The sequence below is a fragment of the Canis lupus genome, chromosome 31 (genome assembly GCF_003254725.2).
Source record: "Canis lupus dingo isolate Sandy chromosome 31, ASM325472v2, whole genome shotgun sequence".
Taxonomy (NCBI): domain Eukaryota; kingdom Metazoa; phylum Chordata; class Mammalia; order Carnivora; family Canidae; genus Canis; species Canis lupus.
The window spans coordinates 26,580,072-26,594,531 of NC_064273.1; the positions used below are offsets into that span (position 1 = coordinate 26,580,072).

The window sequence follows — 14,460 nt, forward strand, 5'->3', positions numbered from 1 at the left end:
CCTTTGCTCCCAAGGTCATTAAAATCCAGAAACCAGTTTGGCATATAATGAACAATAGAATGAAATGTAATGAAAACGTTCATCTCCAAGACCCAGTAAAATACACGTCTGTCAAAGTGAAACAAACTAAAACATCGGAGGGGGAAGTGTTATGACAAATCATGTTTGCAGCACTATTCATAGCAGTCAATAAATGAGGCCAAGAGAATTGTCCAATGATAGGAATTAGGTAAATCATTGTTCAGCCACACAATGAACTATTACACAATAATTTAAAATAACATGACATTTCTTTGTCCAATATAAAAACACAAGCCATAAAATTACTTTGAAAATATAACTGTTTAAGCATAGGCAGATACCAAATTTTTAAAATCACAATAAACACCCAAACGTTAAGAGTGATAAGGTCTCTGCTTTGAGATTGGGGATGGTTTTTCTTCTTGCCTTTTTCTGTGTTTGCCCTTTCATAAGCATACCATGTTTTTCTTCTTACAAAAGTTTTTTTTTTTTTTTTTTTAATTTATTAGAGAGAGAGAGAGAGAAACAGGCAGAGGGAGAAGTAGGCTCCATGCAGGGAGCCTGACACAGGACTCGATCCTGGGTCCCCAGGATCATGCCCTGGGCAGAAGGCAGTGCTAAACCTCTGAGCCACCGGGGCTGCCCTTCTTACCAAAGTTTTATAAGAAAATGAGAACTAGGGGATCCCTGCGTGGCTCAGCAGTTTAGCTCCTGCCTTCAGCCCAGGGCGTGATCCTGGAGCCTCGGGACCGAGTCCCACATCAGGCTACCTCATAGAGCCTGCTTCTTCCTCTGCCTGTGTCTCTGCCTCTCTCTCTCTCTCTCTGTGTGTCTCTTATGAATAAATAAATAAATTTTTTTAAAGAAAAGAAAATGAGAACTAAATCCAGAGTCGCAGTGTCCACCTTTCCTATACTCTTGACTGATGAAATTATCTGGCAGGTCGACTGAGAACATGCTCACACTCTGCTTGCCACACTAGTAGAAAAAATATATTATTTTAGTAGAAAATGATGCATCCTCTAGAGCACACCCTCCCAGGCCATGAGACTCCAGCCCTCCAGGCGGTTCTGAGCTCCTCTGCAACTCTCTGGAACGTGTAGGCAGCAAATGTCCTGTCAGGCACCCACCTGACAGTCTTCCTCCCACTGTGGAGAAACCAGTGTGCCTCCACTTACAAATCATGGCAGTATTTCTTCACTTCGTATACACACACCTGTGCTATTACAACCTTTCCAACAATCTGTTTCAACATCTGCCTGGCTCCCTCCTGTCATGTGAGTAAAATAAACCTCTTAATATGTGTTTGCTTTTATGTGTATAGGAGATGCCAAGAGTTTACCTCTTTCTGAAAAATTACCTTTTGGCAGTCTGAAAACTTGTTTTGTTTCCCTAAGGACATAAAAATGAGCCTGGATGGGAACCCTGTATACCTCGAAGATAAAGCTATTTTCTCTCCGCAAGACTAAACAACCAAGCTCCCCTCACCCGCTTGCCTTTAACTCTCCCCTTCACCCCGGCAGGAGTGATTTTCTTTCTGGTTGTCTCCTGCCTTTTCTCCTTTTTCTTTTTTAAAAGGCAGAAAGCAAAACCATGGAGAATATTCCAGTTGAATGTCCGGAGGGAGTGATGAATGTTATCACATATACTGTATCCATCTGATTCATCTCAGTATTATCAGAATTTTTATTCCTATAAGCTCTTCTCAATAACTCAGGCACTACTCCAAGTTCGCTCTAAGATTTTCTCAGGTGTTATCTGTTCCCGTCACTGTTTCTTCTAAGTAAGCTTTTAGGCAGATTTTTTTTTTCCCTCCAAATATTTTATTTATTCATGAGAGACACAGAGAGAGAGGCAGAGACATAGGCAGAGGGAGATGCAGGCTCCTCACAGGGAGCCTGAAGTGGGACTCGATCCCAGGACTCCAGGATCACTACCTGAGTGGAAGATGCTCAACCACTGAGCCACCCAGGTGCCCCTTAGGTAGACTTAAAAAAAAAAAAAAAAAAGAGAGATTTAGAGTCATTTGAAACTCTCATTCATTCAGCAAATATTGACTGAGCACCTACTACCTGCTGAGCATTATTCTAATCTCCAGGGACATAGCTTTGGCCTTTTATGGTGCCTACAGAAGCAGCCCAGGCTATGTTTGGAAGTTCATGCTCATACTTAACAGAACAAAACCAGAAGTCCCGAGAGGTTAGGGGTGAGACTCAGAAACAACAGTTTCTATATTAAGAAATAATTCAGCTGCGGAAGAAAATTCACCCGCAGCCTTGGATACAGGCTAAAAGTTCCACCAACAGAAGCAACAGTCTCGTAACTACTTTACTTTTAAAGGACATCTTCACAAAACAATGAAACCAACCCAGGTTCGCGGCTGGGTGACCTGAGAAGTCGGCTTTCTTACCTCTTTTTTCTCACCCGTCTGCTCAGCGATGAGTTGGTCGAACACGGCTCCAAATTCTTCATGAATTTTCTGCATTTCGTTGATATGACTTGCAACCTTGTTCATAGTCTTGATGGCCACTGGAAGAAAATAGGCAGGAAGTGAAAAAAGGCTATTTCAGGGCCCTTGTGGGGACATGGGCTGGTGGGGAGGATGGGGTGGGCAGATTCCGGGGCCCGGGGCTCACCATCCAGGTGGTAGTGTTCCTCGCTCTCTGCGTCTGTCAGAGCAAAGAGCTCCTTCAGCAGCAGTGGGTACTTGAGGATCCTCTGGATGGGCTTGATGAGGTAAGACTCCAGAGTGGCGGAGTGCTGCTTGTTTCGGGTTCTGGGCATCCAAGAACGCCTTGAAAGCCGGGTCCGTCTTGGCTAGAAGAGAGAAACACAGGCTGTCAGGGTGGGACCCCTAGGGTCCCCCTCCTTGCAATCTCCCTCACTTATTCCAAGGTGCCTTTCCCCAGGTCTGAGTGGAGAATGGGTGGCAGGAGGAAGGAAGGTGGCCCCAGAGAGACAACTGGAAGGCCTGGTCTTATCTCTTCGGGGGCAAAAACAGGGATTGAGTAAAGGGATAACAGGGTCTGTGAATCCTATCCCCAGCAGTTCAGGGACTGCTCTTTATCCTCCTGTACTAAGAATGTCTTTCTATTCTGCTATTTTTAAAGACTGATTCATTGGTTTATATTCATGAGAGACACAGAGAAAGAGGCAGAGACATAGGCAGTGGGAGAAGCAGGCTCCCCGCTGAGCAGGGAGCCCGATGTGAGACTCGATCCCAGGACCCTGTGATCATGAACTGAGCCAGAGGCAGATGCTCAACCACTGAGCCATGCGGGCATTCCTCTATTCTGATATTTTGACATCTGGGGCCTTAGAGACCCTGCAGACAGCCCCTCCCAAGGCCAGCCAAATCCTAGAGGTAGTAAAGGACTCACCTGGGAGCGCACCATTCATTCCAAAACCAACCAATCTGGAGCCCCCTATGCCCCTCCCTCTTGTATTGGGCTCTGTCACTTTGGGCCACCGTGCCCTCGCCCTAATTGCCTCAAGGCCAGGTCCAGGACAACCTGGGACAGCCCTGATACCCCCAGAATCCACTGAAATTACCCAAGCCTAACTCTCTTTACCCTGCCTTGCTCCTCCTTCTTGCACCAACCACAATAAAGGTGCCCGCATTCCCCCCTGGCTTCCTGACTAGCCCTGGCACTACCTGGTGTGGCCCCATGTGGCTCCTCATGCCACTTCCTCTTGGGAAACTGTGAGTAACAAACTATCTTTTCAATGGCAATTGTCCTCTGATCTGTTGGCTTCGCCCTATCTGAATAATCAGAAAGCCTACATTTTACCCTGGTTTTCTCAGTCTTTCAAGCCTTTCATTGCCAGTAGAGCCTTTCTTTTTGAGAAAGGGGGGGGGGGACCCAGAAGCAGCAGACCTCTGCAGCTCTAAGAAGTGGAGCAGGGCTGGGTCTCCCACAGTGAACGCCTTTTAAGATCTGTTCTATGTTAATTCAGTGCTACCTGCTATTAGCATCTGTAGGGCAGGCTCTCCTGCCCAGGACTGGGGAGTTCTCTCAGAGGGAAACGTACATCTGACCTCATATAACTCAGGGAATGCTTTCCTCACCAGCCTGGTTTTTATCTGTGTCCCAGCTGGGCTGAAAATCAGCCCTGGGGAGCTGTGGGTACCCACCAGTGCATAATTAGGAAGACAAGGCTAATTAATGCCTTCCAGGTGCAAAGAAATGGTAGAGAGGGAAAAAGGAGTCAGTGCAAAAAATGGGGGGAAAAAGACATCATATCAAAGTGACTTAACAGTGGGCATACGTTTTCTAAAACACTTCTGACCAAAAACGTACTTCTATCTCCAGGGATGAGCAGCGTGAGCTAAGACTAGAAGATGTTGTAAAAGGACATCATGAATTGTAAAATGATTATTCTAGCTTTAAAAGAGCAACCACGTGACGGTGGCTTCAGAAAGACCACAATCTTTTCATCCCTGTTAAGCCCCATTACGAGAAATCAGACTCCAGGGGTTCAGCCACCATTTCTTCTCCTTTCAAAGAACAAATCTGAAGAGAAAGGACACCGGGAATGAATGGTGCATGTGTCAGGGAAGCCAGGCGCAGCCCAGTGCTGATACATGTGAAAGCTCTGGCTTCCATGGGATATCCCGAATATAGGCCCACATCTACAAGGGGCACAGAAATCCTTCCACAATCTGCAAGCCCCAAAATATGGCCATGGGCATTTAATCCATCAGCTGCATTTCATGTCAGAACAAAACAGGGCATTGTTCTCAGCTCCTTGTGAGCCAAAGGAGTGTCACTCCCAACTGGCTGAGCTGTGAGCCTGTTAAGAGTCAAAGACAAGTAGTTTCTGCTCTCAAAGGCTTCTCTTCACCCTGTTGGCACATCTGGTCTTTTTTTTTTTTTTTTTTTTTTTTTTAGATTTTTAAAATTTATTTATTCATGAAAGACACAGAGAGAGAGAGGCAGAGATACAGGCAGAGCCACCCAGGCGTCCCGGCACATCTGGTCATTAGAAAAATGTAGGTCATACCTACCTAATGTTTTAAGGGATTGTTTTGAAAGATGCGATAATATTTTTCAGGTGCAAAAAAGCAATGGCATTGAATTAAGAAAAACCTACAGGGGCAGAATTTCATCTAATTGAGTGATTGAAAACAACACAAGTTGCTCTAAGGACTGTAAAGTGTATATGATTTTACAGTAGCACAAAGTGCTCTAAAATTGTTACATTAACAATCACGTAACAGTCAGCATTCAGTTAAAGTTTAAAAAGAAATACATATAGGATGCAGAATGGTATGACCAGTAGAGCACATGTGAAGATACAGTCTAGGCCAGACAACATGACACGGAGATTGCCAGCTGCCCTTGAAATTTCTACGCCGAGGTAGATACCGTTGCGAGAACTATCTCTGCCATTAAGTATGTCATTATCTGGGGCAGGCTCTTCTGTTATCCAGAGACCTGGCATTGTACTAATATTTCCTATAATAGGTTTTAAATTAAGTTCATTCTCTCTAGCAGGAAAGCATAACATGTGTAAATTATTTACCTATTCAGGGACTTGACCAGCAGCTGTGCACATGACAGCCACAGGGAAGTGTTAAGAAGGAGAAGGCTGATTTCCAGAGATTCTCTGCAATCAAACTTTCTACTGGTCATACTTTTTTCCCCTGGGAGATTTTGCTGTAATCCTTTTACCTATCACCAACACTGCATGCTGAACTAGGGAAGCAAAACAGCTTTCTGGAGACTCTCAGAATGATCCATCATCTTCCCAAGACACTGGGGAGAAGGAGTCTGCCAATATGAAAACTCCACTCACTCTGTTCTATGCAAAATATAATTGCAATTTGAGTGATCCTCGTGAACAACTGAAACAACTTTATTAGTGCTGGGAGTTGGCTATCGTCACACACCTAGGAACAAAAACGGGTGAGGGAAAGATGGAATGCCACCAAAAAGTATATGATGTGTGTGGTGTTATAAGGAAGTGAGTAAAAACTAGGAATAAAGCAGGGGATTTCTAAAGTCCCTCTGTTTTGCATAACTGCAAAACGACCCCTGAATTCTGGCCCAAAATAGCTGAGTCAAAACTGGCGTTAAAAGAAGACTAACAGGGCAGCCCTGGTGGCGCAGTGGTTTGGCGCTGCCTGCAGTCTGGGGTGTGATCCTGGAGACCCGGGATCGAGTCCCACGTCGGGCTCCCTGCATGGAGCCTGCTTCTCCCTCTGCCTGTGTCTCTGCCTCTCTCTCTGTGTCTATGAATAAATAAATAAAATCTTAAAAAAAAAATAAAATATTAAAAAAAAAATAAGAAGACTGACAAGGGGCACTTGGGTACTTAGTCAGTTAGGTGTCTGCCTTTGGCTCAGGTCATCATCCCAGGGTCTTGGGATGGAGCCCTGCTCCATGGGGAAGTCTCCTTTTCCCTCTCCTTCTGCCCTTCCCCCTGTTTGTGTGCTCTCTCAAATAAGTAAGTAAGTAAGTAAGTAAGTAAGTAAATAAATAAATAAATAAATAAATAAAATCTTTACATAAATAAAGAAGAAAACTAACAAGGTGGTTAGTTCAAGATATCAGGGCACCTGGCTGGCCCAGTTAGCAGAATGTAAGACTCTGGATCTTGAGGGTTGTGAGTTTGAGCCCCAGGTTGGGCATAGAGTTCACTTAAGAAAACAAACCCACCAAACAGTCATGCATTTCACTTCTCAGTACCCTTATTTGTGGAACATCCACCTAGCACATCAATAGCTCTTGGATTACTGTCCAAACGCCCCCAACCACCGAATCTGCAATGGATATGCCCACCTGCCACCCAGTCCTCACGTGCCTACCTTTCACCAGGACCTTGGGGACCTTCGTGTGGCTGGCGCAGAAGGCACTGTAGAGCTTGAAACGGTCGGCGTAATACAGAAAGGATCCCCCCAGGGAGAAGAGCACTTTCTGGATAAAACGAGAAAAACCTCAATGAGAGTTCATGTTCACTCTCATCTGGAAATAACAGCAGGACACAGAGGGAGTTCACACCTGCCCGACCCTCCCCACAAATCAGCACCATTCACACCTGTCACCGACGGCCTGAAACTGCCTATTGGAAAGGGCGAAGGCTTATGTGTTCATGTACTAGTACCCGAGCTGGCCTTCTCACTAATTACTCGGGAGATGTCACTGCTTCTCCAGCCTTGATCTTTAAATGACCCAGCTGGGATGTGTGAATGTTAATGAGAAAATACTGATGGCATTTTGGAAAAGGCAGAAAATTCCTGAAATCTCTCATCAGCTCCTGTTGGGAGGTAGAAGTGACACACCAAATAGAAGCAGAAAATGCATACACCCCCAAAATAGAAGACACACATCCCTGGTCACTAACCCCACCCTCTCCAATACCGCTCCCTCTTCTAGCACGGTGCAGGTGAGAATGCAAGAAGCACGCCTCCCTCTGGAGTTAGATGGGTATCCCATCCCAGGCCACACTTTCTGTCTCAAAAGGATCAAAACTGGGTGAAAGGCTTCCTTATTAGAATTTAGTACACTGAGGGTGTTTTGATGGCTCTGTCAGTTGAGTGGCTGACTCTTGATATTGGCTTAGGTCACGATCTCAGGGTCCTGGGATCAAGTCATACACTGGGCTCAGTATGTACCACTCAGTACAGAGTCTACTTGAGATTCTCTCTCTCCCTCTCCCTCTAACCCTGCTCATGTGTGCTCTCTAAAATAAATAAATGAATTTTTTTAAAAAAGAATTTGATATGCCTAAACATATTTTGTATCCTATACATTTTATATACATACATATTCTATAAATATACACATACACACATATGTATATACACAAATATATATGTAACAAGTCTCAGAAAAATATCTTCACGTTGATCTAGTCTTGTTCAAAGAGACAGAAAGAAAGACAAAGACTGATTAATTCAGGCTTAGAATTAAAAGTGAAGTTCCAAGCAAAAAAAAAAAAAAAAGTTTTGGATTTCAATGTGTAATTTATGAACAACACACAGAATTCTGATAGACTGTCTAGTAACAACAAAAAGTTCATTTTGAACCACCCAGAATGGGCAATTAGAGACTACATTAGTTTTTTGCACGTTCTACTTTTTCCTCCTCTCCTTTTCAAGTCCCACACCTCCTCCCAACCTCACCACCTGTGCTGAGAAGGTCCCAGCAGGGACAGTCGGACTCCGTACGTGCAGTTATCCTTTGAGACGCACTCAATAATTAAACAAGAAAAGATGTGGGAGACAAATGTAACCCCTTATATTAACCATATGAAGTCATTCATTTGTTTAGCTTACTACCTACTTAGGGCTTACCAATAGGCAGCCACAGATAAAAGAGTAAGGTATTCATTTATTCTTCCGGACATAAAAAATGATCTCAGGGCACAATGTGTGCACAAGTACGAGTGGTTTATATGCAAAGACTCAATTTCCTCAAAGTTGCCCTTCTGGAGGATGTCATAGAGCCTTTCACTGGCTGATGGACATCGCAAATTTCCAAGGGGATATTTTATCAAAATTTGTCTGACCTCAGAACTATTTTTTTCTAATACTGCCTTAGGACTTGTGTTCTATGCAACACAGTTTGAATATTTTAACAGGTTTTTATATTTTTGGCCAAATATACAATCAGGATTTAAGCCAAGGAGCAATGGTGCAACCAACAGCAATAGTTTGGGGAGAAAATGCAGACAATCCAGAAGCCAACTGAAAGGTGCTAGAACAAATATTCGGTATCTATCATTTGTTTTGCCTTATGGACAGAATGGAGATTCTCAGGTGTTGCCATCAACCAGTACAGTGAAGGTCAGGGAAGAGAGTCCCACTTGAATGGAATTTAGAACAGCAATCGTTTAGAAACAGCTCACTAAAATAATCCATGCACCAATCCCTCCTAGAATAACTCTGCTCCTAATGCAGCCATGTCCACATCATAGTCCTGTCCATCTAACTCTCCTAAAGTGATTAACTGACCCTAGCCCCACAGCAAGAGACTGCTAGGTGACTAGAATCAATGTTAGATGTCTTAGAGTTAAATCAAATGTTTTGGGGGTGCCTGGGTGGCTCAGTTGGTTAAGCATCTGCCTTCAGCTCAGGTCATGATCCTGGGATTGAGCCCCAAGTTCAGGCTCCTTGCTCAGTGGGGAGTCTGCTTATGTCTCCCTCTGCCCCTCCCCCTGCCTCTGCGTGCTCTCTCTCTCTTTCAAATGAATAAAATCTTTAAAAAAGCAAAACAAGTGTTTTAAGGAATGTCTGTATCCATTTTTATTATGATCCTCCCTAGGTTGATCAGAAGCAAGTCTGATCAACTAACAAATTACTGGCCCTTGTCATGAGTTCTATCTTAATGAATGTACTAATTTAGAAAATACAAATGAACGAACACAAACAAACCAACTGTCATTGCAAATGGAGAGCATAACCACCTTGAAGATAAAGAGGGGAAAAAACTAACTCAACCAAGCAGCACTTGAACACACAAAAAATGAACTGCATGTAGTAATTAGGGGTAAAGGGCTATTATGCCTGCAACTAAATTCTTCAATAGTTCAAAGAAAAAAAATTACACACATGTTGTCATACACACACACACACACACACACACACACACACACACACACACCAGAGACAGGAAGATAAAGAATAAAGCAAGGGTGGCCAAATGTTCACATTTGGGAAATCTGGGTAAAGGATATCCAGAAATTCTTCAGACTATTCTTGCAAACTTTCCCTAAGTCTCAAATTATATCCAAATAAAAATATATAAGTATATATAAATACATGTTCATACACCAACTGTATGAATATTATGTATATACTGAGTACCTCCTGTTGCAGAGAGGCAGTGACCCAAAAAAACATATATATAAAGAGCAGCCTTCATCCCAGTCCCTAAATGTGTTTGCTAACATCACTCAGCCAGACTTCTGCAAGCTCTAGAAGAAGTCAAAGTATGTGAGGGCTCTGCATACATAGACAACTGAACCTTAGTTCAACACAATTGCAAATTTAATACAGTGGAAGAGGACAGAAGAATAGGCATTTCAGCAAACAGCACTAGAAAAATCAGATATTCGTATGGAAGAAAGCAGACTGATTCCTACATCACACCATACCAAATTTAATTCGCAACAGATCAAAGACTGAAATGCCCGTGGCCCAAACTTCTGGGAGAGAACAGGAGAAAAATTGCTATGACCTAGGTTTAGGCAAAAGTTTCACAGACATGACACCAAAGGTATGACCCAAAAAAGACACGATTTGAAAAACTGGACTTCATCAAAATTCAAAATTTTAGATCTTTGAGAGACATTGTACAACAAGATGAAAATATTTACAAGTCCTGGTTCCAGTAAAGGACTTATATTCAGAATATAGAAAGAACTCTTAAGTCTCATAGCAAGAAACCAACCAACCAATAAAGTCGATGGGCAAATGATCTGAACAGACGCTTCATCAAAGAGGATGTATTAAAGGCAAATTAGTACATAAGAAGATGCTCACTGTCACATCATAAGGGACATGACAATGAAAACCACAAGGAGGTGCCACTACATGCCTATTAGAATGGCTACAACTATAAAAAGGGACCATGACCTCCTCGTGAAGGTGAGGACAATGTACAGTGGTATAACCATGCGATCCAACCCTTCCACTCCCAGGTATTTGGCCAAAAGAAAGCAGACATCCATACTAGCATTTACACACAAATTTTCATAGCAGCTTTACTCATAATTGCTCCAAATTGGTAACAGCCCAAGTGCCCAGGAAAGGTGAAAGAGCAACAAAGCATACTATACCCATAAAGTGGGACACCCCTGAGCGACATATCGATACACGTAGCCAAGTGGATGGAATGTAACGTGATTATACCAAATAAAGGATGCCATGTCAAAAAAAAAAAAAAAAAAAGAGTATATGCTGCTTGATTCCACTTATGTAAAATTCCAGAATGCAAACCAATCTAACTAACCTATGGTATCAAAGAGCTCGTTTGCCTGTGGCTGACAGGCAGTAAGAGGCGGGAGAGAAGAATCACAAAAAAGCAGGGAAAAACATACTAGAGTTGCTGATTCTGCTCATTCTCCTGATTGTGGCGATGGTTCCACAGGTGTATACATACGGCAAGATTCATCCAATTGTACAATGTGACCAGATGTGGCGTAGTGTATGTCAATTACATCTGAATTAATCTGCTGTGTGTGTGTGTGTGTGTGTGTGTTTTAAAGTATGCAAGAGTGACATCGAAGCCAACACCACTGTGCGTGAATCGAGCTCTGTCGGTTGGAGGTACAGCACAGGAAGTGTCTGTAATACAGGAGAGCCAGCCGAGGAGGAGGAGGAAGCTGTGAGCATCCTCACTGAGGTCCTAGTCATAAATCCTCATTAAAGCTATGAGGACACTATGTGCTGTAAGACTTTCTTCCTCCTGGATAATAAGCATTTCCATTAAGCAAAGGTTTTCAGAACATGATAAATTAATTTGTTTACTGGGAAACTATGGGTGCTAGTCTCATTTGCTAATAGCAAGTCTTAAAGGGCCCCACGTCACCAGAACAGAAGGTCAAGGTTGGTCTATCTTCCCAAGCAGAAGCCAAAAGAGGCATTAGTTTCATACAAGTTGATGGCATTTGTGTCACCTCACCCAGACAAGGTTCCCCTCTAAGCATCCCTTCAGGAACTGACCCCACCAGACATCCAATGGAGACTCAACTCCACGAGCACAAGCACGTACCAAAAAGAGCATATGCCTCCTGCCATGTGTTATCAAGAGGTTCAACTGACCTACAGAGTAACCTGCCCATGACATGAGGAGGCAGCCTGACATCATCTGAGGATGAGACTTACCTTGAATTGATCAACTTTCTCAAGCTTTTCCAAATCAGGTACCAGTCTCACTCCATCTTCTAGAGTTTTAAGAAATTCTACTTGAAACTCTACCATTTCGGTTAGATTTCCAAAGAGCACATCAAGCTGGAAAATGGAGAAGAATTTAAGCCACCCCATATTTCATCAGTGTTCAGAAACTTTATTGGCTTCCAATTTCAAAGTCTTTCTATCAATACTCATCAATTAAGATCATGAGCCTACCATGGTGGGGGAGGCCCCTCCTTACTCTCTGGTTGCAAGCCAAGAGCATAACACACATTTTATTTATTACAATTAAGCAAATTCAAAATGTTTTTAGTATTGCAAATGTGCCTCACTTCTTTCTCTTCACCATGTCAAGCTGCGACCCTCACAAAGTTAAGACAATTTCCACCATACCTCATCTTGGGTGAGGAAAGTTTCTTTTTGAAGAGGTTTTAGGTATCTCTCCATGAGACAGTTTAAGTCCTAAGGGTTGAAAGGATATTTCATTAGCACATCTAACAGTCTAGAAGGAAGCTAAAGGGGAAAGTAACAGATTATGTCCCAAATGCTAACATTACAGTGTTTGGGTCATTAAGTTCATTTAAAGCAGGAGTAAGCCAATCTTTTCAGTAATATTTTAGACTCTGCAGGCCATGTGGCCTCTGTCACAACCATGTTAAATCTATTGCTGTACCAGGAAAGCCGCTTCCAGTTATGGCAGCACAGACAACACGTAAATGAGTGTGTGTGTGGCTGTGTTCCAATAAAACTGTCAAAACAAGCAGAGGGCTGGATTTGGCCTGAGGGCCATAATTTGCTGACCCCTAAGTTAAAAGACTAAAATAGATCATTAATAACAGATCACACTGCTGTGACATATAACTAAATTATACAGTTACAGGAATAGATGATTAATACAGTTATAGGAATGCATTACAACATGTGTATTGTAATATATGTATAATGCATGTATTATGAGTTATATGTACTATATAGACATTATGAATTATATAGGAATAAATGACATAGTTACAGGGATAACTAGATGAACACAAGTGAGAATAATAAGAAAACAGATACCCTTCTGTCTAGACTCAAATTAGATACTGAAAATAATACCTTAAAATTTTTTAAAAACTAAATTCCATTTTAGTATTAGGTCAACAACAGATTTAGAAAAGTCAGAGGGCTCACTGAATATTCACCATCCTCTCCTTTGTTGATCAATGACAAATGTCAATGAATTGCCCTAAGAATTGATGTGCTTCCTTAACATGCAGGAGATCTGAATGTTCAGAGGAAAGGCCAGATTCCACAGGAGACCAAACACAGTGTTAAACCCACAAAGCCCCTCCTTCAAGAACGAGGGGGGGAGGGTAGACCAGCAAGACGTACTTTCACGTAGGTGCGCTCTGTCTCCAGGAGCTCACAGATTACTTTGCGCAGCTTGTCAGCGTCCGTGAGCTGCCTCATGGTGGCCAGCTGAGGCCCGGTGGCGTCCTGAGGAGGTGGGCTTGGGTCAGAGGGGTTCATCTCATGCAGACTGCGGCAAAATGCGGCCACCTGTTCCGTGCTCTTCGGAGCACAGTTGAAAAGGCAAAGCAGAGGAAGTTACCTCTCACAAGAGAGACCTGTCTGACAGCTGTTCTGCCTAAAGGTGTCCTTCCCAGTTAATGAACTGCCACACACACAAATTACATCTCTCCTTTCCCCAGACAGCTCTACACATGTAAGAGCTCACTGAACACTCAGAAAAACCATAACAACAATTGCTAACAGATTCTGAGTGTTCACTACATGCCAGGCACTTGTCTGATGTATTTATTCTTCCCACATGGTAAGTTAAGGGCTATTAGCATTCCTATGAAACAGCTGAGACAAAGGAGGCCCAGAGAGGTTAAGTAACTCATCGGAAATTGCACAGCTCTTGCACAGCTCGAAAATGGCAGAGCTGGGATTTGAACCAGGCAGTGTGGATCAAAGCCTGTGTTCATAACTACTCTGCAAGAAGCTTACAAATAAGCAGACGGAGAGATGGAAAAATTAAACTCAATTCACTCCAAAGACAAGGCTAATTATCATAGCCCCCACTTAAGTAAACTATACTTTGCAATACTGGAAGATGATTTTATAAGCTAAGATTCTTTCTGGCTCTGTTAAAAATTAGACCTAAGGTAACTTTCTAGATAATGATGGATACTCATATATTTTAAGGGAAGAAAGGGAAAAGTTTCTGTCTCTCCAGCTTCCCCAAGCAGAAAAATACCTCCTCTTTCGAAATAAAGGCTGTGGAGCCCTGAATAAGGCTTCAGTGGGGGAGCTCAGCCTCCACCTAATCTCTGTCCAGGATGATTCAGGTAGAAGTTTAGGGTTCTAGGATTCTAAAATTCAAACTTCAAGTTATGCAAAACAATTCTCCAAAGCATGGGTGGTAGGCGGGGTGCTAAAAACCGAGTGGAATTAGTACTTGGCCACCTGGGCTGCATATAGCAATCACCTGGGAAGCATGCCCAGTGTACCCTCCAGATCAATTCAATCAGGACCTCCAGGAAGAGATGAGCCAGCGTATTGTTTAAAGCTCCTGATGGAATGCCTCCAGA

General features: G+C 43.0%; 1 protein-coding gene across 1 annotated transcript in view; it reads right to left on the bottom strand.

Moving 5' to 3' along the window:
* TIAM1 (TIAM Rac1 associated GEF 1) overlaps positions 1-14,460 on the bottom strand; it is a 202,249-nt gene that overhangs the window by 18,369 nt on the left and 169,420 nt on the right. The window contains 7 exon segments of the mRNA XM_025450018.3: positions 2,432-2,550; positions 2,658-2,784; positions 2,786-2,838; positions 6,833-6,941; positions 11,855-11,980; positions 12,275-12,343; positions 13,256-13,435. Of these exon segments, the coding sequence (XP_025305803.3) occupies positions 2,432-2,550; positions 2,658-2,784; positions 2,786-2,838; positions 6,833-6,941; positions 11,855-11,980; positions 12,275-12,343; positions 13,256-13,435 (783 nt within the window).